This window comes from Zalophus californianus, chromosome 6 (genome assembly GCF_009762305.2).
Source record: "Zalophus californianus isolate mZalCal1 chromosome 6, mZalCal1.pri.v2, whole genome shotgun sequence".
Taxonomy (NCBI): Eukaryota; Metazoa; Chordata; class Mammalia; order Carnivora; family Otariidae; genus Zalophus; species Zalophus californianus.
The window spans coordinates 10,449,458-10,474,160 of NC_045600.1; the positions used below are offsets into that span (position 1 = coordinate 10,449,458).

The following is a 24,703-nucleotide window of genomic DNA, read 5'->3' on the forward strand; positions in this document are numbered from 1 at the left end:
AATCTTTTCAGTTGGCAGGGGCTGGGGTTACGGAGCTCCCCCTCTTTTTTTTTTTTTTTAAATTGGCTACATGCTTAGCGTGGAGCCCAATGCAGGTCTTGAACTCACGATCCTGAGATCAAGACCTGAGCCGAGATCAAGAGTCAGACACTTGAAGTGCCTGGGGGACTCAGTCAGTTAAGCGTCTGCCTCTGGCTCAGGTCATGATCCCAGGATCCTGGGATCGAGTTCCACATGGGGCTCCCTGCTCAGTGGGAAGCCTGCTTCCCCCTCTCCCTGCTGCTTCCCCCTGCTTGTGCTCTCTCTCTCAAATAAATAAATAAATAATCTTAAAAAAAAAAAGTCAGACACTTAACTCCCTGAGCCCCCCAGGCGCCCTTCAGCACCCCGCTCCTCTCTGTCTACATCGACTAGGTGTCTCCTAGCAGCCCGCGGTCACAGATGCAAACTCTTTGCTGGTTGCGAGCAACACGTCAGCGGTTCTCTTTCCTCTCCTTTCCCCAGAACTTCCCAGACCTCTGGCTCACCTGTGCCGGCTGCGCGTGAGAAAGGCCGTGGGGAAGCACCGCATCAAGCTCCTGGACGCCCTGCCGCTCCCAGGCAGGCTGATCAGGTACTTGAAGTACGAGAGCACCCAGTAACCAAGGCTGCAAGGAGGAGCGGCTCCTCAGACTGTTTCATTAAAGCCTCAGGATGGAGGCGGCGGCCCCAAGCCCCAGGGGAGGGGAGCTGGTGGTAGACGGAGGCTGTGGGCTGCCGGCCGCTCAGCTGGGGCAGCTGCTGCCAGGTCCTCGCCAGGTCTCTGGGCCCGAGCTTTGCCCAGACCAGAGAACAGAATGTGTCAAGTAGAAGAAAAACCGCGTTTGTTTTCAAACTGCTGAGTAGACCCCGGACCTTCTCTGCCATTGGGAATGGTGGAGCCTCCATCCCTGGGCCCGGGAGGGGCGTGCAGGGCAGAACTTGGGGTGACCTGGGAGAAGGTGGGAGCCAGCAGGGAAGCCCCGGCCCCAACACTGGGCTGTGGCTGGAGCGCTTTCAGGGATGAGTCTGCCTTTCCAAGACGACCTCCCCGCGGGGCTGTCCCCGTCCCCTCCCACTTTGCTCCGCAAAACTCTCCACTTGACTTCTGAGCTTTCTTCTTGGAGGTGTGGTCTGGTGGGGGTGGCTGGGAGGCCCACCTCAAGTACAATAAATGTTGCAGAGATGACACCTTGCCCAGCGAAGTCCCTCTCCCCCCCGCCGGCCCCCAGGGCCTAGGGTCCTCAGCACTGCTCCTGGAGGGAGTGGGAGTGGGGCAGGTGCTGAGACAGGGCGCACAGACCCCTAGATGTGTCCCCTTTGGTCTTCTGAAAGCCAGAGTGGAGCTGGCGGTGCAAGGAGAGGGGCAGCTTCCTGCCCTGTGAGCAGAGCGGTCTGGGTTGGTTTCTCTCTCCTGCTTCAATCACCACGGAAACGGGAGCTCCATCACAAACAGGGCTCGGTGTCTACAAGTCTCCCGACACCTGGGATTGCCTTGCACACACATGTTTCCTGGCACTCTGTCTTCACATGCTGCCCACCCCTATTTTGCTACAGAAGTTGAGATACTAGGGAGGAGAAGAAATCTAAATGCTGGCCATCTGAGCCACGGCGCTAAGGCGGTGGCTGCCGTCAACCCCTGCAAAGGCACCAAACTGGGGGCACGAGGCCCTGTTCCCTCCACTGTCTCCGTGGGTCCTTGTGTGGCTCTGTGGGGCGTGCCAGGCATTTTCCGGACCTGCCAGCCCATGTTCAGGCGGGCGTGATAATAGCACCTTCTTGGGTGCTGAGGCCAGCTTGCCCTGTTTCCACGATGCTGCAGTGGAAAGCATGATGAAAGCCACGGGAGTCCAGGCCAGTCTGCGGTGACACCTGACGGAGCAGGTGACCTTGCCTGGAGCCAGCACCCACCCTGCCCCAGAATCCGGAAGTGTGTTAAGTGCGGTCAAATGTCATTTCTGGGTTTGGCAAAATGAGCAGCTAGGCGGTGGGGGAGCACAGCTTTGAGGTCCAGCTCTGCCCTCGGCTTGCTCCTCTGGGGCCTCAAATTCCCCATCATTGTGGTTCCCGGCGTCCTTGCCGACTCCTCCATACTGGCTCTCTGTGGAACCTCAAGACCCAGTGTCTTCCTGAAGAGGAAAAGTCTGCCAAGCAGCACTTTCCAGCCACAGGTCAGAGGGGACTCAGCCACATCTGGCACACTCCTTCGTGGTCCTGATGGGAAAACAGGCCCAAAGAGGGGAGGGGACTTGCCCGGGCACACCTAGCAAATCCCTGAGGTTTTAACCCAACAGTGCCTGGCCAGGGTCCCCTGTGGCCTTGCTGCAAGAGATCCTAAAGAAATCCCCACGGAAACCGGCATCCTCTCACACTGGAGATGTTCTGCCGACGGGCCCCCGGGGGAAGTGGCCAGAGAGGGCTCAGCGCACAGTCAGGGGAAAACCCTGACCGAAAATTGCCTTTGCCCATCTGGCAGCCAGAGGGAGAGCCTTTAATCTCGGATGGGGGGTCGGCAGTCCTCCGTGATGAGCCAGAGCAGAAAGATGTTTGGGTGCATTTAGGATGGGGCTGGGCCTCTGGCAAACTATAGCGTTTCTCAGGTCCCCTGTACATCCTAAGGAGTCCTAACAGGCAGTGGCCGCGGACCCTGGGCTGGGTGGGGACTCCGGTCTGAGGGAGGTGCACCCCCGGAGGAGGGGAGGCCGGGAAGGTAGGTGGGAGGGGTGGGGCAGGAGGGTTCAGCCTGTGCAGTCAACATTGGCACCACCGACTGTAGGATGTGGGGTACCTCTGGGGTACCTGTAGGATGTGGGGTACCTGGGGCTGGGATGCATCAGCACCGCACTGCATTCTTAGAGGACTGATCTCGTCCATACTGGGCCCACAGGCACTGGTCAGGGCCCCTCCTCCCCAAGCGGCTTTCCCAACCTTGGCCTTCTCAGGTCCTGGCAGCCCCCACCTCCCCACAACCCAGAAGCTGAAGGGTTAACGCTTGGCCAGCGAGGGGGGGCGGGGAGGGTGTGGCGCAGCGCTGTTCCCAAGGGTCTGTTCTGATGGGTCAGTGCTCAGGCTGGGCTGGTGGTTCCATTTCTTGACCACCACTGCTCCCCAGAGGACTTTAGAGCCAAGACCCTCTGCAGAAACCCCCTCCCCCACCCCCAAACTTTGGCCCCAGAGGTGTCTCAACAGCGTCACCAAACACTTAAAATCCTGAAAGTGGTTCCATTTCATTTCACAGGCAAGAGCACGTGCGAGCTAGTGCTGGGGATCTGAGGTAGGGGGTGAGTTCCCATGTTCCCCTTTGAGCCAGCCCCACTCACGACTCACTTGTCGGTCAGGAGAGTCATCTGCTATTACGGCAGCTGCTTTTTTTTTTTCTTTTTTTAACCACAGCTTTCCTAGATGTGTTTTTCCCCACCTTGTTTCTGCATAGGGAGTCGGTGCGGTGTGCTTCTGTCTAGCTGCTTCCTAGCAAAGGTTTCTGCTTGCAGAGGAAGCCTCCCTGCATTTGAATTCATGTATCACTAGGTGTCTCCTGCGAAAGGAGCCCAAGAGGAGCTGCAGGGTGGGGGGGTGGGGGGTGGGCAGAGCATGGTGCGCTGGCGCAGCACTCTGAGAAAACATGCCCCCCACCCCGGAGCTCGGCTCCTCCAGGGAGTACAGTCAGGTGGCCCAGATAACCAGGAGAGGCAACTTTTGATTGGCAAGGCTCTCCCTTTGGGCGTGTCATAGCACCTTCTATGCCAGGTGCCCTCTTCATCATCCCCACGACAACCTGTGAAAGTCTATTTTCAACCACATTTTTCTGATGAGGACATTTTGGCACAGAGAATTAAGTAACTTGCCCAAGGTCACACAGCTGGTAGGTGGCAAAGCCTGGATTGGAGCTTTTAACACCCTCCTGTACAGTGGGGGAGGGGCTGAGCCTCATTGGAGTTGATCTGGAAGGGTCTTCCTGAGTGCAGGGGGAGAGAAGGGGACATAGAGGGCAGACCAGAGCAGCCTGGGGTGAGGGTCCTGAGGCCCTATCCTGGGTGCTACTTAATTACTCTGAACAACCCTGCTGGTGTCACATGGTTTCCGTGGCTCTCAAGTCTTGCAAGACCAGAAGCCTTAAACTACCAGAAATCCACCGGCTTCCCAGTGAGCAAGCTGCCCTCCCATGGAGATGCTCCACCCTACGGGAATCCTAGAGTAAAAACAGGCAGGAAGGAGAAGGACCCTTAATCACCAATCCTGGAGCCTTGGGTTAAGAAGGATTCTGAGGCCATATCTGGCCCCTGAAGGAGACAGTTTGTGACTAGTTGAAGAACTGGTAGGTGCAACTGTTTGCTATTGCTGGCCTAGTCCCCCACTTTACAGAGGGGGAAACCAAGGCGCAGAGGGAGATTAACTTTCCAACATTGTGCTAATTAAGGTACAGTAGCCCCCAGCCAGGGCTGGCCCTGCATCAGTCCCAGCTGTGAGAACAGGGCTTTGATGGAATGAGCAGCTCGATGCAAGTCCGTGCGCTCTCAGCCTTGGAGCCACGTCTGCACGTGGCAGGGCAAATCCCGCGCCAGGATGGAGGTGCATGCCTCTCCAATGGCTGTGCCAGTTGGACACCATGAGAGCAAAACCCAGGGCCAATCCCTGCCACCAGCACTCCCCCACCCCCATGCATTGTCACAGACAGAGGCCCTCATCGTTCCATTGATGGGGCCCCTGATGTGTGCCAGGCACTGCACCAGGCCTGGGAAGAGGGCCATCGGCAGGTCACCCAGGAATCTGACTTCACTAGAGATTTTTTTTTCCGGCTTGTCCACAAGGAGCCAAGCTCCAGTTTGTCCTGATTTTCCCTCTGACCAGGCTCGGGCAGGACTGCCTTGGCCCAGCCTCTGCTCTGAGGCCATAATCAGAGTGGAAGGCACAGCAGAGGGGGACTATTCTTGCCCTGCCCCTCGCCCTGCAGGTGGGGCAAGGAGGCCCCAGGAGGAAGGGTCCAGCACCACATCCCATTGCGGAGCCAGGACTGGTACTCCCCTGGTACTGGCTTCCTTATTCTCTAGAGCACTTCGGATCATCTGGAGATCCAGCCTCCCCCATCCTCTGCTCTTGGACACAGGCAAGCAGAGCATCCTTCCCCAGTGACTCCTCCCACCCCCCCTTCCTTTGAATTGAGCTGCTGGCCCGCAATTCTTAGCTTGGGGACCATTCAACTCCATGACATCCCAGATGTGGAAACTGCAAAAGAAACGTCTTTATTCTTTTAACCTTCTTAATATTTACAAAAAACAAAAAGAACAGAACTGAGATTGGCTTACACAGTGGGTGGCAGATGAACAGATGTGTAACTCTGGCTTCTGGAGGGGCAGGCAGGCCAGGGCAAAGCCCCACCACCCAAGACCGGCCCAAAGACAGTGGGACAATCGGTCTCGGGCTCTGGTCTGGTTGGAGAGGGGCCAACGGAGCCCAGCCCCATAGCTCCCAAGGCTGCAGGGGCTGACTTGGCAACTGCCTGAGAAGCCCCTGCCCCAAACCCGTCCTCCCCCTCCCAGACACACACAAAGGAAAGGCTCCCAAGTGGCCACACCACTGCCCAGCTCACTCTGCACAAGGAGCGCTCCCAGGGGCCCCAAACACCCCTGCAGGCCAGAGGTGGGAGCCGAGGCCCTCCCAGCCCAGCTAGAGGTAGCCAAAAACATTGAAGATGGGCGGGGGCACAGCCGGCTTGGTAGGGATGGGCTTCAGAACCACGGGTCTGTACACTTTCTGCCCCGGCCCGTCCACATCCTTGCAGAAGTGGGCCAGCTCCCCAGGGGAAGCCGGGCTTTTCCTCCACAGGCTCAGGCTGGGGACAGGGCTCTGAGGCAAGACCCCTGGATGACCAGCATAGATGGGCTGTCCATGGTACTGGAAGGGGCAGCAGCTCCAGGCATTGACGCGGCCCACCAGGGAGACCCCAGACATCTTGAGTGGCTCCTTTTCAGCCAGTGCCCTTGGAGACGCGGGCACGGGGGCCGTCTCAGGATCCAAGGGCTCCAAGCCTTTGCAATGTTTCTTACCCTCATAGGGAGGTCCCTCCCTGGGGCCCAGTCCCCCCTCCAGCCCTAGGGGGTAGCTGTGTGTGGGCCGAGGTTCTTCCCAGAAGGAAGCGGGCAGCTGTCTTTTCCTCATGGGCACCTGGCCAGGCCTGGCAGCTTCTGGATTCTGCCTCTGTAGGGTCTGCTCCCTAGAGAGACATTCCTCCCCGTAGGGGTTCCCCAGAGCCTTCTCCTTGTAGCACCCACCCCCGCTGGGACTGGAATCCTGGCCAGAATCGAGGGGCAGCCTCCCGGGCCCGTCCTCAGGTCCCCTTTTCAGGTGAGGCTCGGCCCCTCTGCCGGGGAGGCCCCGAGGAAGCCGGGAATACTTCTGGGAGAAGCGTTTGAGCTGCTTCTGCAGGTACTTGCGGTGGTCCACTGAACGGCGGCACGGCGCGGACTTGTCCAGGGCTGCCTTGATGTCGCTGGACGCCAGATTCACAAAGTTCAGGAGCATCTTCACGTCACTGTCGGATGCCATCACCAGGGGACCACTGCATGGGGCTTTCCATGAAGAGCGTGGGCTCTGCTGGTGGCTGGCAGCTCCAGGGAAGGGCACAGAGCTGACCTGGGTTGGGGGTGGGGGGACATGCAGGTCGTTGGCCGTCTCTCCAAGCACCTGCGCCCGGCCCTCCCCAAAGGCCCTAGAACCCCTCCACAGAAAACAAGAGTCCCAGGTCGCCGGCCACCCGTCCAGGCCGCTGAGGGTCTCCTCCGCATCTGTGAGGGCACAGGCCAACAGGCAGTCTGCCTGAGTCTGTGGCCCTCTACTTGCAGCTGAGGCTCAGAGAGGTTGGGCCACCCGCCCAAGGTGACCCAGCTACAGGTGGCATTGCTGGGCCCAGAGCGCAAGTCTCGTTGGGCCAGCCCACCGCGTCTCCCACACACCACGCTGCCAACGTGCACAACTTGCCAGCAAGGTTTTTATTTTCTGGGCTGAGGCGACTGCCCACTTTCAAGCAAGGCCAAGCCCCCTCTCTCCCTGGCGGTGGCCTCCTCCTCCCACCCCCGCCCCCAGCCCAGCTCGCACCAGCCCCCCTCGCTGGGTCCCCACGCTCCACCCACAGCGCTCACGCAGGACGGGCAGGACCCCTGTCTGGCACTCGAGCCTCGGCCTGCCTGGCGGGCTGATCTCAGACCGCGGGCAGCGGGACGCCCCCGTAGAAGCATCTGCAGCAATTTCATGCCTCCTGGGCCACCACCCGAGGCACCTCGCCCCTCCCCCAGGCCCCAGCCGGCCCCACGCCCCCACCCGGTCGGCTGGAGCCGCCCGAGCTGCCACACTGACCGAGGGTGCAGGCCGGCCCCGGGCCCCCCGCCGCCGCCGCCGCCGACGTGGCCTGGCAGGTTCCCCGCTGCAGACCTGGGCCAGGCCCGGCGTGGCCAGCGAGATCCGTGCGTCCGGCTGGAAAACAGTAGTGCAGCCCTCGAGTGGGCTGGATGGAGGACGAGTCCCCGGAGCTGGGGGGCCCCTCAGGCCAATCAGGAGCGCCTCTCCAGATACAAAGCATCCCAATCAGGCGGCAGCGCCCCGTTCCCACATTCTTTGCCGTCACAAATTGTCACCATGGGGACCATCACAAAAAAGACAGCTCCCAAATGCAATCATTTCCCGGTAAATTTCTACCCTTCAGCCCCTCCTCCCCTTGACCTCGGTTCCCTGGTTTCTCGAGGGGGCAGTGTGTGTGTGTGTGTGTGTGTGTGTGTGTGTGTGTGTGTGTGTGTGTGTGTGTTTAAAAAGTCCAGGGTTGAGAAGGGGCTGGGCCCAGAAGAGATGGGCTTGCATGCCTCCCCCAAAGACTCCAGGCCTACAGCCTACAGCTGCCATGCTCCAGTGCAGAGAGACAATCAGACGGGGTAAGCCGAGGAGGGCTGCTTCCCCCTCTGTCCTTGAGGGTTGAGTGTCTCTCCCTCTCTCTCCTTCTCTCTCTGCCCCTCTCTGCTCCACTCTCCGTCTCTGTCCCTGTCCATCTGTCTCTCCCTCTTCCCAGCCCCCTGGCCCCGAGGCACCGGGCCACGGGCAGCCTGGGAGGGCCAGCAGCACGCTGATGTCGGGAAAGGTAGCGGGGAAGGGCTCTCTAACGAGGTGCTGGGATATCCATGGGAAGGGAGCTGGAGTTCTCAGGAATCTTGTCTTTATGTTTGCTTCCTCAATTGAGCTGCACAAAGCCTGAATTGCCCATTCAGCGCAGCCGGACAAAAGGCTGGCGTTGCACGGTCCCCTCGCATTTGTAGTCAAACAGTTAGGGACTTAAATCGAGTCGTCATGATGGAGAAAGAGGTGGACAAAGCCCATAGAATTGCCATCAGCAAACATTTTCCTGTGTCATATTAGCCAGTCTCCATGGCTCCCCTGGCCTGGGGACAATGGCACAAGTTTGCACACTTGGCTACTGTCACCGTGCCAACGCCGGCGGGGCCGCAAGCGGGCCGCTCGGAGCAAGCAAGGGAGCCCCGAGTCGGCCGCTGGCCCTGCCCACTGACTGGCCGCAGGGAAGGTGAGGCCGCCGGTGGAGGGAGGGAGGGAGGCTGCCTGGGGAATGCTGATGGGCGTGACCTCCGTGCCAGCCGCTGGTGGCCCACACCTCCTGCCTTTGCCCGAATGCTCAGCCTCCTCTTCCCCGCCCCCCCGCTCCCCCCCCCCGCTCTCCCCCCCACCGCCAGCTTGTTCTCCTGTCCTGCGGTCAGCTGACCGGCCGGCCGCCTATACCCCAACCGCACCTCTGCACCACAATCTAAAATGCCAAGGACTCCTCTCCAAGGTCCCCCGCCCACATGGGCGCAGTAGCAGGGCAGGCCCAGGGGACTTACCCGGGAGGATGGTCCCACCCCCTCCTGCTGACCAATAGGCAGCTGCTGCCGGCACACAGCGGCCTGGCTTCAAGCCACCTCCTTCTCTGGCCTGAGGGTCCCTACGGGCACAACGAAGGGTTTGGAGGAGAGGGCCCTGTGCCCACCAGCTGTAACTCAATTTAGGCATTTAGGATCCGGAGCAGGATTCTCCACTGAGGGGGCTGGGGAAGTATGGGCTGACACGGAAGTGTCCTTGGGCCAGAGCATCCTGGATCATTGGCCATCCCAGGCCCTGGAGCCTGATCCTTGTCTGCAGCAGCGGGACAGCTAAATCACTGTGGCTTTCAGCGCCTGAGATCTGGGGGCTGTCTCTGCAGCAGAACCTAGCCTAGCCTGATTGTGAGGGGCAGGAACCGTCTTTTTGCTCCAAGCCAGCCCTTACACAAGGTTGCCCCGAGGTCACCAGTTTGGGCTCCCTGCTGCCTAGTGCTTGCGGGCCAGGGCGCACAGCTTGCCATGTGTGCGAATCCCTCCATAACCCAGCACCGGCCCGCTCAGCCACCTTCTGCATCATTCTCTGCTGGGGCACTGGCCTCATGCCAGCCGGTTCCCACCTCGGCCTCCTGTGCACTCTGTGTCTGGTCGCATGCTGCAGCCCTCCTGGCCATGCTTGCTGGTAACATCATCCCCTTGCTGCTCAGACAATAGCAAACCCCCATGGTCGGTGAGCTCTGTGGGGTCCAAGTCCATGTCGTAAAAATTCATTCCATAGCTCTTAATATGGGCTGTTCTTCCTGTGTGTTCTTCCCACTTATTGAGGAAAGAGGGAGGGAGGGAAGGAAACTGGTACTTGGTGGGCACCTCATACGTGCCAAGAGCTGCAATCACTGATCACATGTGGAAGATCCCACCTGACCCTGTGACAGCTCAATGCAGGTACTATGGCTGCCATTTACACATGAGGAGTGTGAGGTTGAGCTACTTTCCCAAGGCCTCATGGCCAGTAAGTGGCGAAACCGAACTTGAAGCCGGGCCAGTCTGTATGCAAAGTCCGCGTCAGTCCCCCCATGCGTTGCTTCCCCGAGCGCCTACCCAGCACCAGGCACTGATTAAGTGCTGTCGGGTTTGAAAGCATCGGAAACCAGGTTTTATATGTAAGTCCTGCGTTCATCTCTTCTGTCCATCTGTCAGAATGTTGACTCTCGACATCCGCTTTGGGAGTATGGAAGCAGCAGCTCTGGGACATCTTTCGAGGGGTGGCCGCCGTCAAGAACTGTGGCCTGAGATCCAGATCCGTGGCCCTACAGTGACCCAGCCGCACCCGGGCCCCTGGGGGACTGCCACCCAGGCTGGGGAAGGCTCCTTCGGGTTTTTCTGTCTGTAGCTCATACGGACAGGTGGAAGACATCTGTAATACCGACTCTGCCTTATTCTAGAAAGACTTCCTTTCACAGTGCTTCTCCCATATGGTCCTGCGTCTGGACAGGGAGGAACTGTTTTCCCTGTGTACATTTGGTGACACACCCAGAGACAAGCTGCTCAACTCAGGACTGACTGAGAGGACCCTGTCCTCTAGACATTCTTCAAGGCCCAGCTCAAGCATCCCCTCCTCCAGGAAGCCTTCCACCCACTCCCAGCATTACCAGTGACACCTTCTCCCCTCCCTATGTGTATAGATTCAAAATGAAGTCTAACCTCCTTGGCCTAACACAGAAAGCCCTTAGTAATCTGACCTTCAAACGGGGCCTGGCACAGAGTAGTTTCTCACTAAATGTTTCATGAGTTAAACATTTTGCCCATTCCACTGAATAGAATTTATCCTGTGGACTGGAAACACTGCTTCCTGCAACTGTTTGATTACTGTCTGCCCCACCCACCCCTCCACCTTCACCTGGGTGAGTTCCATGAGAGCAGGGCACAACGGTTCCTTCATCTCCGTATCTCCATGGACTAGAATGGTCTCAGCACAGAGCAGGACTCATTCAAGGACCCTTGTGATCACTGTGGTTGAACTTGACGACGAATCCTCTGCGTTCCTTTGGGACTGTGGGTGCCTTGAAAGCAGGAAGCCTCAGTTCACCATCACATCTCCCCCAAGTGTCTGCTAAAGGCAAGCAAGTGGTACTGGCTGGACCCTGAGAGTCCTTCCTGATCCTCTGCTGTCACGGGTGCCAGTCTCTGACCTTCTGGCTGTGCAAACCCCTCCTCAAGATTATTTACATGGCCCAGGGTCAGGGACTCCCAGCTTCGAGCGACTCCATTCAGCACCTACCGCGGTGCAGGGACCAGAGGGCACGCTTGTTCCTGTCCCTGATGCAACTCGCTACAGGGGAGATCAACTCTGTTGTGACGACTGAACAGCCATCTTCCGTCCCCCCATCACTGAGAGGCACACCCTAACTTCCCCTGGTTTCCCAAACAAACTGCCGGAAGCCACCGTCCAGAACAACTGGATGTCATTTGACACAACCCACTTCTAGAATTTAGCTAACACAGCTGCGGATTGTAATGGAAAGTGAGAGGGGACAGTTGACAATGACACGCACCGACCCAGAGGGGCCCCGGGACGTCATCTGGGGCAGTGGGCTTTCAAGCTGTACTTACGCAGAGAAGCCCAATACCTAGAATAGCGCCAGTGACGGGCTAGTTCAGATTTATTAGGTGCACGTGAACGCATACTTCCTGCTTATTTGGCAAACAGTGGATTCAGATGAGGAGGATGTTTTGATGACCTACAACTCTGAAATAAAGGGTTGTGGATTGCGGGTCTGCCATCCGCCATATTTTGCTTTGGTTGCAGAACCTATAGAAATCTTGACTTAGATAAGCAGCTAAAATGGTAACTTTTTCAGTCTACCTAGCAATCTCAGGATCGTCATCCGATGAAAACTGTTCACCCAAGAAGCTTCATCATCTCGTCCCCTGAGGCGTTGTTAACCAGTTAACTGCCTAGGTTAACCAGTCGCCAGTCTCGTGTGTTAGTTAGCTTGTGAGCTCTAACTCATTTGAGTGCGTGTTTATTAGTACGGTTTTTAGAACGTAGTATTTTAAGTTGCCAAAAATAACTTTGAAAGGAAACTTTACCTTTCCACACCTCGGTAGAAAGTTTGGTTCCAAAAGATGGGTCATCTTCCCATTTTAGAGGCAGAGTCAACGAGGCCCAGACAGGGGAGCTGGTTCGCCCAAAGCAGGACGAAGATGGCAGCTCTGTCCTGAAGCCCGCCACCCAGTGAGAGCCCAGCCCTAACCAGCACTCACCACTCGATCAAGGTATGTAACACGTATTAAGCCATTTGTTCAATGGATGAGGAGACTGACCCAACGTCCTCTGGTCAGTAATCGAGCAGAGCAGGGACTGGGATGCGGGCAGCCAGGTCCAGACGCTTGGTGGCGACCTTTGTATGATACCGTTCCCTAATGACCCTAGGGTCTTTGCTGACCCAGAGACCCAGATGTGCCCCTCCTGATGCTGGAGAGTTAGGTCTGACCACCTCAACCCAGAAGACATACAAATGCCACCTCAGGGGCCCAATGGTGGGGCCAGCACTCCCCGGACATGTGACAGACGTCACAGGATGATTTATGTAACCCCCTTACATAAGGGGAGCCTTTCTGTCAAAGAGGCTGGAGGCAAGCTGTCAGCTGTAATCAGAACAGGCAGGTTCTCCACTGTCTCGGGACGGGAGGCATCGGGTTGAAAGAAGCCCCTTTGGCTGCCAGGCCGGGGGCTTCCTGCCCTGGCGACCTCCCCTCCCACCCCAGGCTGAGCACCAGTACGGCGGAGCCCTCAGAGCGGCCGGAGACCTCACGATGCCCCCGAAGAGGTCACAGCTCAGCTCGTCAGTCCCTGCGCCCCCGGTCGCGGCCGGGCCGCAGTGACAGTGACAAGTGTCAGAGAGACCATCTTGAAGGCTGAGCTAACCGTAGCTTGCTGGCAGAGTGGACCATGAGAATTAAGAGAGAGCGTCTGTGACAAAGACTAGTACAGCGCCTGGCTCAGAGTCGATGCCCTTCCCCCAGCTCTTCCCCTCTGGGCAGGGGCCACAGCTGCCTGGGGCAGCCCAGCCTGGGCGCATCTCACCCATAAAGAGGGGCTGGTGTGACCGGAGTGACACAGCAGTCGTGCCTTTGTGCCCCTGTCAGGCGACCCCCATGGACCACCGCCCCCCGCTGATCCCTGCTACCGTGCCATGCGTCCCTCACCTGGACTGTATCTCCGGGAGCCTCTCTGGTGTGTCTCTTCACCCCACCCAGGGCACAGCCGGAGTGAAAAGTCCGTTTAATCTCAACTGCCAACTCGGAATCGACTGGTGATGGCTGGCAGGTGCCTTGTGGAAAGATTCTGAGCACCCCCGCCCCCGCCCTGCCCCGGGCTCAGCAGTTAGAATGCCCTGATCAGCTAGTCATGTCTTCCATGGGCCTGGATGGAAATGCGCTGGGGGCCTGCCCCCAGCTCCCAACCACAGGCTGCAAAGCCGGGGCGCAAAGCTTGGTGTTCTGGTAACCCAACCCCTGGAATTTTAATCAAGGGAACAGAGTCCTAGTGAAGGACAGTGACTCCTCCAAGTCCTCAAGTGCTCCCATTTCCCGGACCAGAGCTCCCGGATTCAGTTCAACAAACCGTGACCAGAGAATGGAGAATTTTGGAGAATGGAGGCAGTGAGAAGTTTGGGACAATGGAGAGGAGAGGTCGCCGCAGGGAAGGGCCAGGTGAAGTTAGGAAGAAAGGCTGAATTTCCCATGGATGTTTGCATGCAGGAGGCACATGATACGCTTGTTGAACAGATGAATGAACCAACCACAACATGGAGCAAAATGAACTTCCCTGGGGGCTCCAGTAGCCAGTCACACAGCGTCCTGGGGACAGCAGATGCTGCTTGGCCCTCCTGGCCACCACTGTCCCTCGGCTACTCTGCATACACTATAGGCTCTATCATCAGGGAGGAGAGTCTCGAGCCCTTACCTCCCCAAGCTAGGATTTCATAAGAGAAAGGTGACAGGGCAGGGCCCCTCGAATATCATGATATGCGGAGAGATTTATATCTGCTATCTCATTTACTCATCAGTAAGAAATCAATGACTGAATAAGTAAGACTTTCTGGGGGGGGGGCATCATCCTTCCCCTTGGATGGATTAGGAAACCGAGGCAAGGGGAGGTAGAAAAGCTCTCCCCTGACCACTGCAAGGTGGCAGAGGACCTGGGGCTTGGACTCAGTCTGTGCCTACACCACAGCGCCCCTCAGAGGAGGCAGGGGACACATGGTCCCTTCTGGTGTGTCCCCTCTGGCCCCACGGCCCAGTCCTCTGCCCACTCCCTGGGTCACCCGTCCCCGTTTGGTAAGATACAGGGCACTCCCTTTTGTCATCTAATTTTTATTTCCTGACCTCTGATCACAAATCTGTCTGTAGCCCAAATCCAGTCCAAAACACACATTTTAAAAATTCTCTGAATAAAGTCTTGCCAAGAGAGAGGGACATTTGTACAATCAGCAATTCCCAGGCTCCCCCACATGGTCCTGGTCAGACAAGAAGAGTTAGTTACTACAGTGAATTCGCCTCCGCCTGTGAGCAGAGAGGCTGAACTCCACAGGCCAACATTGTCAAATGTCACCCCCTTGGATGGCCTTTTGGTGCTTGGCATATGGTATGTACTCCCTGGAGCCCACATGTCCCCTGGAAGCAGAGGTAATGAATGTATCTTAAGAGACAGGCAACCGCATTCCAGTCCTGCCTCTGCTAATCTGGGCAAATAACTTCACCTCTCTGGACCTCACTTTTCTCATCCGTAAGATGGGGGCAATTCTACTTACTCTGATGGTTTGCTGGGACCATGGAGAAAGACTTGGGTCTGACTGGGCTATAAGATGTGCCAGGGGTGCTAGATGGGGAGAAAGAACCCCACATAGCACCCAAGGGCTTGGCCACATCTAGTTCCAAGTTCAAACACATCTGTGAGGGGCTGGCAATGACAGTCCCCATCAGACTCTGAATGAGGACCAGTGGTTCTGGATGATAAGGGTGATGGAAACAGGGCCCCAGCTCCACAGGCTAAAGGATGAGTGGGGGTGGGCTTTAGCTCTGCTGAGATGGAGTGGAGAAGATTCTAGTGGGGGGGGAGTGTAGGTAGAGGAGGGAGGTAAAAAGCATCAGACGTGGGCTTTCGCGCAGGTCCCAGCTAATCCTGTCTGGATCGGGAAGCGAGGCAGCGGATGTGGGCTCAGCATGTGTCCAGTGAAGCCTGGAGTTGGGTCCTTGGCCACAGCTCCAGGATCAAGGGTCCCTTCTCGCCTCTTCTGCACTCACTGCCCAGAAAACCCGATGGATCGCATGAACTTCCAGTGCCAGTCATGAGCCGATTAGTTCCTATCTCAATCTCCAGCCCGGACCTCTCCCCTCAACTCCAGGGTCCTATCCGGGAGCTCCCTTGCCCTCTCCCCGGGGACCTTCAAGATTCCCCAGCTTTCCGTGTCCAAAACTGAGCTCTGGGGTTTCTCCCCAGGCCTGTTCCTCCCACAGCTTTTCCATCTCAAATAATGGCGGCTCTATCCTTCCAGGTGCTCAGGCCAGACTCAGAGTCATCCCTGAGCCCACTGTCATACTCCTCCATCAGCACACCCTCCGGGCTCTGCCTGCAAACTACCTCCAGAATCCGACCACTCCTCACCAGCTCCTCTGCTCTATCTACCCTGGGCCCAACACCCACCATCTCTCACCTCGCCTGGATGGTTTCAGGGCCTCCTAACTGGGCTCTTTGTTCCCCTTCCCACACACAGAAAAGTTTCCCAACCTTTGCCCTGGATATAACGTCAACTTAAATATTAATAAACAGGGGCACCTGGATGGTTCAGTCGGTTAAGCATCCGACTCTTGGTTTCGGCTCAGGTCATGATCACAGGGTCAGGAGATCAAGCCCCGTGTCAGGCTCCACACTCAGTGCAGAGTCTGCTTGAGATTCTCTCGCCCTCTCCCTCTGCGCCTCCCCCTGCTTGCACGCTCTTGCTCTCTAAAATAAATAAATAAAATTTTTAAGGATAAAGAAATAAATCTTAATGAACAGCGCCCAGGAGGACCCAAGTAAAATTGAAGAGTCACTCTTCCCCCCGCCCCCCCACTTTTAATTCTGTGAAATTATCATCTCGCTTGGAAGGAATGTCCAAAGTCTGGTCCGCAAAACAAAAAAAACAAAAAAGAGCACAAAACTTCGGTTGTGGGGCAGGCTTGTAACTCACGGAGAGCACCCTGGAGCGGGGCAGGAAAGCGTCAGCCACAGCCTCGTCCTCCCCTCCCCACTGCCCCCAGGCCCCGCCCCGGCAGCCCCTGGGAGCTCCTGCCCAAAAGCCCACATCAGGAGCTGATGCTGTCTGAGACCAGTAAGCACCGGCCAGGGCTTTATGTGCTGCAAAGAGACACACAGGGGCTTCAGCCCACTCTCCTAATCCTCCAACCGTACTGTGGGGCTCCTCTGAGTGACCCTGTTTCATAGAGGAGGAAACTGAAGCACACAACGATTTGCCCAGGATCACTCAGCCAGGAACTGGCAGACCTGAGGTCTGAACCCAGGCCCGTCTGAGTTGGGAGGCTCCTTACCTCTTCTCGTTGGTTTCTTCCTGAGGACTAGTCCTACAGAGATGCGCCAGCCCAAGGAACAAGGGACAGCATCGTATATGAACTTCTCAGACATGTCCAAATCACCCCACAAGGGCCCCATCACCTCAGCCAGACCCCTGAGAGGTAGGTGTGCCAGGTAAACTGAGGCAGCATGAGGCCCTGGATAAGAGCTGAGCTCTGGGGTCAGCCTTCTGCTCCTGCTTAGACAGTTCATCCAGAGAACACTGTTTTGATGCCAGATTGAGTGGTGGTCTAATTGTTTCCCCTACAAAGACCACATCTTGTATATGGGGTCACTCTCGGCCTGTATGCCGGTCAGCTGACTGCTTCCGTCCAGTCTTGGCTGTCTGCAAGGATCTTAATGGCTCCTGTGAATCTCTTCTCTCCATCAGGCCCCCTGAACCACAGGAGAGGTGGCAGGGATCTTGGAAACCCTGAGAAACAGCAGGAAGTTGGAGGAGGGGACACACTTTGGGGTCACAGACCTGGCTTCAGGTCCCAGTGCTGACACTTACCAGCTGAGTGACCAAGGACAGGTCACTTAACCTCCCTGAGCTCCCATTTCCCCCCATATCAGGCAGGACCCACCTGCCAAATCCTTAGAGGAGGCCGAGGTAGCCCACGAGACTTCTCCCCACCAACCCACCCCTCACCTATGGTCAGCATTTCCCTTTGTGAGCGCCGTTCATTCCATTGATTCCCTTATTACCAAATGAAGAAACTGAGGTTGCCCAAGCAACCTGGTGAATTAGTGGTACGGTCGGGGAAAAAAGTCCTGACTCCAAGGCCAGGGCTCCCACCCTCTCTTCCCATATGCGCCCTTGACTCAGAGGAAAAAGCAGAATTCTCTGAGCCCTCAGCCTTGGCCTCAAGTGGCCACCAGAGGGCGCCCTGGGAGTTGCTCAGGGTCTCCTCTGTTTCCCAGGGAAGGAGGCCTTCAGTCTTTCTCAACCTTCCTGGCCTCCCGGCCTGCAGCCCATGCTCCTGCCCCTTAAGAACGCTGACCGGAGCCCCCCTCCCCACCCCGGCACCTGGAAGGTATTCCAGAACCCCTGCTTTTTCTCCTCCCTGTCTCTGCCATCCAAGCCCCATCTCAGGATTATCTGTCCTCCCTTTCCTGAGTAGATGTGGGATTCTTGGAAATGCCATGTTGTTTTTGTCAAGCAGGTGGTTCACCCTGGGCTTCAGGATCTACCCACACTGGCATCCATCTGTCCACAAACATCTTCTCAGCACCTGCCAGGTGGGGGGAAGGCAGAGGGGACCATCAGAGAACCCCTGACTCGTGGAGGGCACGGTCTAGTAGGGAGACGGTGTTAGTTATGTTAGTATGTTAGCTGGGAACCAAGGAGAAGGGGCTAGGCGTAGGACCCCAGGGCTGGCTGCTGGAGGGTGTCGACCCTGACTCGGGTCCTCAGGGAAGCAAAGGAGTTGACCAAAGAAAGCCTACAGTTCCAAAGAAGGGACCCGCCCCAGTGCTGGACACAGTCTCCGCATCTATAAAATGGGAATAACCCCTGCTCTTTCATTGCCTCGTAGAATGAAAGAAGAGACAAGTGAGTACAAATGGAAACAGGTGGGAAACTGGGACACCACGTGGGCACAAGGCTTCCTCGTCTTATCCAGGCCTTGCTTGGCCCTGGGCTCCATCCAGTGAGCTTGCAGCTCATATTCTCCAGCACGGATGCTCCCTCACCTGACCCGCTTGCGGGCGCATCTGCAAGACCCCTCAGGCGCCTGGGTTGCTAATGAGAGTCCCCAGAGGGCTCCCGCTGCTCACCCTGCCAGGGCCACCCTCCCCTTGTCCTTACCTTGGTTTGCCTTCATTTTAAGGTCCTGGTATAAGGCTCGTAGAGTCAAAGCCAGAGGGAAGGCAAGCCAGGCAGCCCTGGAGGCCATCTTGGACAGAGCTCCTAGAAGGTGAAAGTCTATGGAAGTGACCCCAGGTGGCCATGGCTCCCAGAGGGTGCTGGCCAGGAAGATCTCTGAGTCTGGGGTGAAATGGATGTTGGCACTGCCAGGTCGCTCCTTCTCCATCTTTTTAGACAACACAAGTGACAAGCTCTTTCCAAGTTTCATTCTCCGATCAGGGTCCTTCCGGTCTGGGGTGAGGGTGGAATGCGAGGCAGGTCCCCCGTGTGCTCCAGCAGCCCCCCTCCACAGCCCCAGTGGATGGCTCTAAACATCGCAGACAGCACACTGATGTTCCAAAACCTGTGGTTCCTGTAGGACATACACTCTGTTGTATAGTCCCTGCTCGCCTCGCTGTGCAGAGCCAGATTTGTCACTCTGGTTCTCCCAAACACACTCTTCCTCCAGAGAGCGTTCTCCCAGAGCAGGACGGAGCTGAAGCTGCTTCCTAAACACAAATCAGCTTCTGAAGCCTCTCTGGGGGGCTCTGGTTGGCCCAGGAGCCCCCCTGTCCCCATGCCTGGGCTGTGGGTCCAAGATCAAGGGCTCAGAGGGTTTGGCCCGGGGTGAGTGGAACTTTCCCTCCTCAGCCAAGGAGAAGGAGTGGTGCAGCCAGCTACAGCTATGAGGCTGGAGGCTCATGCGCCTACCAAGCTCCATTTCCAGACCGCTTTCCTCTGCGAGGCTGCCCTAAAGACGCATTTTAGCCCGATTCCAGCTGGATTTGAAGGTTGAGATGATCAGGCATGTCAGAATTGTCTAATAACACCCAGGGCTGTCACAGATGTGGAGAGATACACTTAAGCACTGTTGGTAGGAGTGTACATTGGTATCAACTTTTTGCAGAGTGTTTTGGCAAAGATCTATTGTTTTGGCAAAGATCTATTATAACATGAAACAGGTCTGCCTTAGACTCAGCCCACCCACTTCCAAGAGTCAATTCTACAGGAATTTGGCCACACAGGCGCAAAGCGTTGTGCCTGAGGATGTTTGCAGACCTGTTGTTTGCAACGGCAACAGACAAACAAAAAGACAAAGACCTGAAATGCACACAGTGTGGTAGATAGTACAGAATGTTCTGTAGCCACTAGAAAGACTGTCATGAGCCTGTGGGTGCTGATTTAGCAGGACCTCAAGACGGAGAAAAATAAAGTTCAGATTTAGGTGTATAGTCAGACCCCATTTATGTTAAAAAAAGAAGAAGAAGAAGAAGAAGAGAAAGAAGAGAAAAGAAGAAGAAGAAGAAGAAGAAGAAGAAGAAGAAGAGGAGGAGGAGGAGGAGGAAGAAGAAGACGGAGAAAGAAAAGGTAAAACAAAGTAAAAGGGAATGCTTGGGGAAAGCCTGGGAGGAAGGCACCCCAAGCAACTAACAGTAGTGATTTAGGAAAGGTTGTAGGATTGGCCAGTGTTGAAAGGGATTTCATTTTTTCGTTTATAAAAATTACACTTTTTGGAATATTTTCTCCATGAACATATATGTATGTATAATGTTTTTGTCTCAAATACATATACTTGGTTTTGCTCCAGGGTACCCACCTCAGAATAGTCCCGCTCAGAACCTCTGAAGTAGGTTGACAGTAAAAGCATTCGATCCACAAATATTTCCCACGTAAGCCTCTGCTCCACAGAGCTCTGAGCTGGGTCCCCGGGGCAGGACAAGGACCCCCCAGCACGACAGAAGCTGGGACGGGGTTTTCACAGGGACAGCAGGGACAGGAAGCAGGTGTGATCTGTCTCCCTGGGTGAAATCAAGGAAGGCTTCTTGGAGGAAGCGGTGCCTCGTAGTCTTAGAGATGATTGGGGTGTAGCGGATGCGTCAGTGGGAAGAGAGTGGGGGAGTCTTGTTGGGAAAAGCATTCCTGGAGGGGAGATGTGCATGTCTAGCGCATTTGAGGGTCACAGTAGGAAGGTGATGAGAAGAGAAGGGGCAGGACAAGGGCAGAGGAGGTGGGGCTGACCTCTCGGCGGTTTGTGGCTCTGATGTGCGGGGGCTCAGCCAGATGCCAGCAGGGGGCGCTCAAATCTCTTCAAACCACGGAATGTAGAGCCGATTGGAGTTGGTCCCAGGGCTTCCTGTGACCTGGGGTGGAGGACGCTGGGGTCTCAGGGCCCCAGGCTGGAGGCTGAAGGCAGGCGGGTGGACAGGAGACCCCACCGGAGACGGAGGAGGAGGGGTGGGAGGGCGCCTGCTGGGCCCCCATGGGGCCGCTGGCGGTGTCCTACAGGGACTGTAGCAGCCCACCGCGGTGATTTCAGGGATGATGTTGCTTTCCTTTCCAAATGTACGTGTTTGGGTTTAAAAAGAAAGTCCGCTTCCAGAAGAGTGTGAGTACACGGTGGCCCGTGGCCCTGGATGCTGTGGCCTCAGGCAATGAGTGACTGGAGTCAAGGACAGCGGAGACGGGCGCCTGGAGGGCTGGTGCGTCCGTCGTGCAGGTGAGCGCCGTCTGCGTGTCCGGACAGGACACCTCCCTGTCCCCTGTTCTCTCTCTCTCTCTCTCTCTGCTCTTTGCTCTGCTCCTCCCAAGCCCGCCCTCCTGGAGCCCGGGCTCCCAGTCCTGAGCACCCCGAGGTCTTTCCCCTGACCTCCCGCAGACCTCCCCGGAGCACTGCTCTGCGCCCGGTCTTCTCAGGGGCGCGGGGCCGCCGCAGGAGCCCAGGACCGCTGTGTGGGAGAGACGCTGAGCACAGCAGAGTTTCAGGCAGCGATGGCCCCCCTCGGGAAGTAAAACAGGGCCACGGGCAGGTCGGCAAAGGCCTTCCTGGGGAGGGGGCCTGACCTGAGACCTGAATGTCCAGGGAAGCCGGACGTGAGAGTAGGAATGTCCCAGAGAGAGCCCCTGAGGCGGGAATGGGTGTGGGGCTTTGGTGGCGGAAGAGGTGGGTTTGTAGGACACGCAGAGTTAGCCGTGCCGGTGGAGTGTCCTGCGGGCAGTTGGAAATAGGAGTTTGGTTCTCAGGGAGAGCTCACATGAGGGGGACTGTGGTGGGTGGGTTTGCAAGGCCTGGAACTAGGTGAGGTTGCTGCCTGGTCTGGGTATATAAAGGTGGCCGAGTGGCAACCCACCGGTGCCACTGAAGGAAAGTGTGAGCGTTGCTCCCTAGAAGCGGGAGGCCCTTTGTGCCATGCAGGGCCACGGCGGGCACCAGGCTGGGGAGGAGGTGGCGAGAAGCCAGGGGCCGGCTGGGCCACAGTCTTTATTGGTGTCTCCTCAGGAAAGGCAAGGTGAGCCGGGGAGCAGGTCAGGATCGGAGACTGAATACTTGGGGCAGGCTGGGGACGCAGGGTGGTCGCCAGCTGTCAGGTACCTGGCGCTGGGTGCTGAAGGCAGGCGGATTATCAGCGTGCTGCGGGGGAATCGTTGGGGTGTGGACCCTGGAGCGGTCGGGGGGTTTGTGCTGTGATGTCCTCGCACCCAGGAAGGCTGGACCGCAGAGAGTCATAAACAACCTTGCTGTTCGTTTGGCCCTGTGATTGATGGATGTCAGGCAGATACAGAATCTAAGAGAACGGGGACAGTTGCCCAGAAGACAAGGGATGAGAGGGGCTGACAACGTGAGGGAGAGGCGGAGGAAGGGAAGGAGAATGGAGAGCCCCCCATGGTGCCTTGGAGTCCAGGTGAGGAAGGTGTTCAGTTCAGAGGCGTGACCCCCAAAGATGCAAAAGAACAAATAGTAAGAAGTGACTCTCACCCCCTCCCGCTCCCCCGTTCCAGCCTCCGGGGTCCCTCCCTGGAGGCACCTGTCATTTCCAGTTCCTGGCGGCTCCTTCCAGAGATGGTGCAGACAACTAACTTCAGGCTGCTGGGTGTAAACACAGTCTCCAGCTCCCTCCACCGTGTGTACATTTGTACACAGATGGTAGCACGCTCCATCTGACCACAGGACCACGGGGATCAGTCCACGCCAGAGTGTAAATGAGCTCCTCATTCTCTTTATCACTTGCGTAAAGGCAGGCCCTTAACTGGTATCCCCGATTCTGGTCTCCCCCACCTGGAGCCAGACTGGTGTTTCCAGAGCAGTTGCTCGGTCATAGTCTTTAAATGCCCCCGCGAAACTCTACTCCCTGGGAGGTGTGTCATCAGTTAATTGTAGCTACCAGTACTTAAAGCACCAGAGTTTGTGAATGGTTTCATTCCTTTTCTGAAGGAATGACAGCAGTTGTAATGCTGTTGTTCTAATAATACCAAAGTAGGTTAGGAATCTTTTGGTTGCATGGAATAGAAATGGTGCCAATCTGTCTTAAATAAAAGGGGAAATTTATTGGCTCTGGGAAGCTGAGAAGTAGAGAGTAGTGTCAGCTGCAGGTATGGCTGGCTCCAGAATTCAGACAATGTCATCAGGACCAGGTTGGTCTCTAATTCTTCACCTCATCCCCTGTCCAGGCTTAAGCCCTAGGATTCACTTGTAATGGGACAGGCACCAGTTTGGTCCCCCTCCTTTCTGGTCTAGGAGGTAAGAATAAGAATCTCTTTCCCAGAAGTCTAAGTGAAAGTCTCACATTATCTCTGTAATAGTTAGACAAGGCTAAGCTGTGACCAGTAGACCCCCAAATTATGTTCTGTTATGTCCTGTTATATATATTGTTATTATATCATGTTACATATGTTATGTAATATAATTTTGTTATATAAACTATAAAACCATATTTCACTCTTGTGTAATTTCCATGGTGGACACTCCTGGTCTTTTCTCCCTCAGGTTTTCAAGGATTCTGACCCTTTCCATCCTGGGGTTCCACCATCCTCTTTAGGGCAGGAGTCTGTAACTTTTTCTGTAAAGGGCCAGATGGTAAATATTTTAGGCTTTGAGGGTCTCTGTCACACAGACATTGTCTTCTTCTCCTTCTCCTCCTTCTTCTTTACACCCCTTTAAAAATATAAAAATCAGGGGCACCTGGCTGGCTCAGTCAGAGGCATATGTGACTCTTGATCTCAGGGTCCTGAGTTCAAGCCCCACGTTGGGTGTAGATATTATGTAAATAAACAAATATTTTTTAAAAACCTATAAAACCCATTCTTAGCTTTTGGGTCAGGCAAAAACCATCCCACAGACCACACGTGGCCCACAGGCCTTCACTGGCTGCCCTCCCCCCTGAGCCTTGACCTCTGCACCTCGTCAGCAGAAGGGAAAAGGAAAACCAGTAGACAACACTCCCACTTCTAAGCCTCGTGTGGGCAGCTGCACGCATCTCTTCACCTGCTCCATTATGTAGCCCCAGGCACATGGCCATGCCAAGCTCAGAGTCTGCATGGGAAGAACAGGAGCCGGGTTCCTGGTCTTAATGAATCTGTGAGCGTATCAGTCAGTTTTTGCTGCGTAACAACCTGTCTCGGTCTCCCTAGGGCACTGTCACAAGGAACCACCTACTGGGTGGTTCAAAACCACAGAAATATATCCTCTCACCATTCTGGAGGCCACAAGTCTGACACCAAGGCACCAGCAGGAACTTGCTCCCTCCAAAAGCTTGGGAGGACACTCCATCTTCACCATCTCCTAGCTTCTGGGGGCCACCTACGGTGCTGGGTGTTCTTTAACTTGCGGCCACATCACTCTGCCTCTGTCTTCACGTGGCCTTTCTCCCTGTGCCTCCTCCTTGTGTCTGTATCCAGAGCTCCCTCTCCTTTCTCATGAGGACATCCGTCCCTGGACTTGAAGCCCCCCCCTCATCTGGTATGACCTCACCTGAGCTTGATCACATCCGCAAAGACCCTGTTTCCGAATAGGGTCGCATTCATAGGTGCCAAGGGTGAGAACTTCAACATAGCTTCTTGAGAGACACAATTCAACCCACTACACACACCACTGAGTCTTCTCACTCCAGAGTTGCACCCTGTCCACCGTCCCACAGTGTGGGCACCAGGCTGGCAGATCCCTGACCGCTGCAGGGAGCCACGTGGGTCTCAATGCCAGGGTCCACGGGTTGTACCTGATCCTAGGGAGTGAGCATTCTGTCCTGGGAAGTGTGAAAGCCAAACTGGGTTTGAAAGTGACTCAACTGAAGGAACTTAATTCACATCCAGTAACACACTGAGCACTCCTGGGCTGGGTGCCAGGAACAGAGGTGATCGCAGCCCACAGGGGAGATAAATGAAAAAACAGTTGCCTCAAAATATGGTGAGTGCAATCCTAGAAGGGGCTAAGCACAAAAGGCTAATACAAAGCCAGAGGTGGGAGAGAGTAGGGGGGTTGGAGAAGGCATTCTGGGTGGGTAGGTAGAGTGAGTGCATCAGATGGGGGAGCGGAGAGGCGGATCTGAGCAGTACGGACACAGATGGACACATTCATCACTCGGGGGCAGTAACAAAAGC

General features: G+C 56.1%; 2 protein-coding genes and 1 long non-coding RNA gene across 12 annotated transcripts in view; 2 read left to right on the forward strand and 1 right to left on the reverse strand.

Moving 5' to 3' along the window:
• The window catches only part of ASB2 (ankyrin repeat and SOCS box containing 2), a 38,482-nt gene extending 37,275 nt beyond the window's left edge, over positions 1-1,207 (forward strand). For all 6 annotated transcript variants that reach the window (XM_027570630.2, XM_027570631.2, XM_027570629.2 and 3 more), the window contains one exon: positions 505-1,207. In XM_027570630.2, the coding sequence (XP_027426431.2) occupies positions 505-641 (137 nt within the window). In that variant the 3' untranslated portion in view covers positions 642-1,207. The remainder of the gene's footprint in view (positions 1-504) is intronic.
• Positions 1,208-5,233: 4,026 nt separating this feature from the next.
• Positions 5,234-13,225, reverse strand: FAM181A (family with sequence similarity 181 member A). 5 transcript variants are annotated; one of them, XM_027572911.2, is made up of 3 exons: positions 13,077-13,150; positions 12,132-12,268; positions 5,234-6,648 (listed from the first exon to the last, which is right to left on the reverse strand). In XM_027572911.2, the coding sequence occupies exon 3, from the start codon at positions 6,559-6,561 to the stop codon at positions 5,683-5,685; it is 879 nt and encodes a 292-aa protein (XP_027428712.2). In that variant the 5' UTR covers positions 6,562-6,648; positions 12,132-12,268; positions 13,077-13,150; the 3' UTR covers positions 5,234-5,682. The 5 variants fall into 5 exon arrangements, with proteins under 5 accessions (XP_027428712.2, XP_027428713.2, XP_027428709.2 ...); XM_027572912.2 differs by lacking the exon at positions 12,132-12,268 and adding an exon at positions 7,369-7,485 and having other exon boundaries at positions 13,077-13,146; XM_027572908.2 differs by lacking the exons at positions 12,132-12,268; positions 13,077-13,150 and adding exons at positions 7,369-7,485; positions 10,765-10,982.
• LOC113910581 lies at positions 7,803-18,372 on the forward strand. Its single transcript, XR_003516098.1, has 3 exons — positions 7,803-7,937; positions 12,016-12,143; positions 18,021-18,372. It is a non-coding gene; the product is annotated as an uncharacterized LOC113910581 (long non-coding RNA).
• The last annotated feature ends 6,331 nt before the right edge of the window (positions 18,373-24,703 follow it).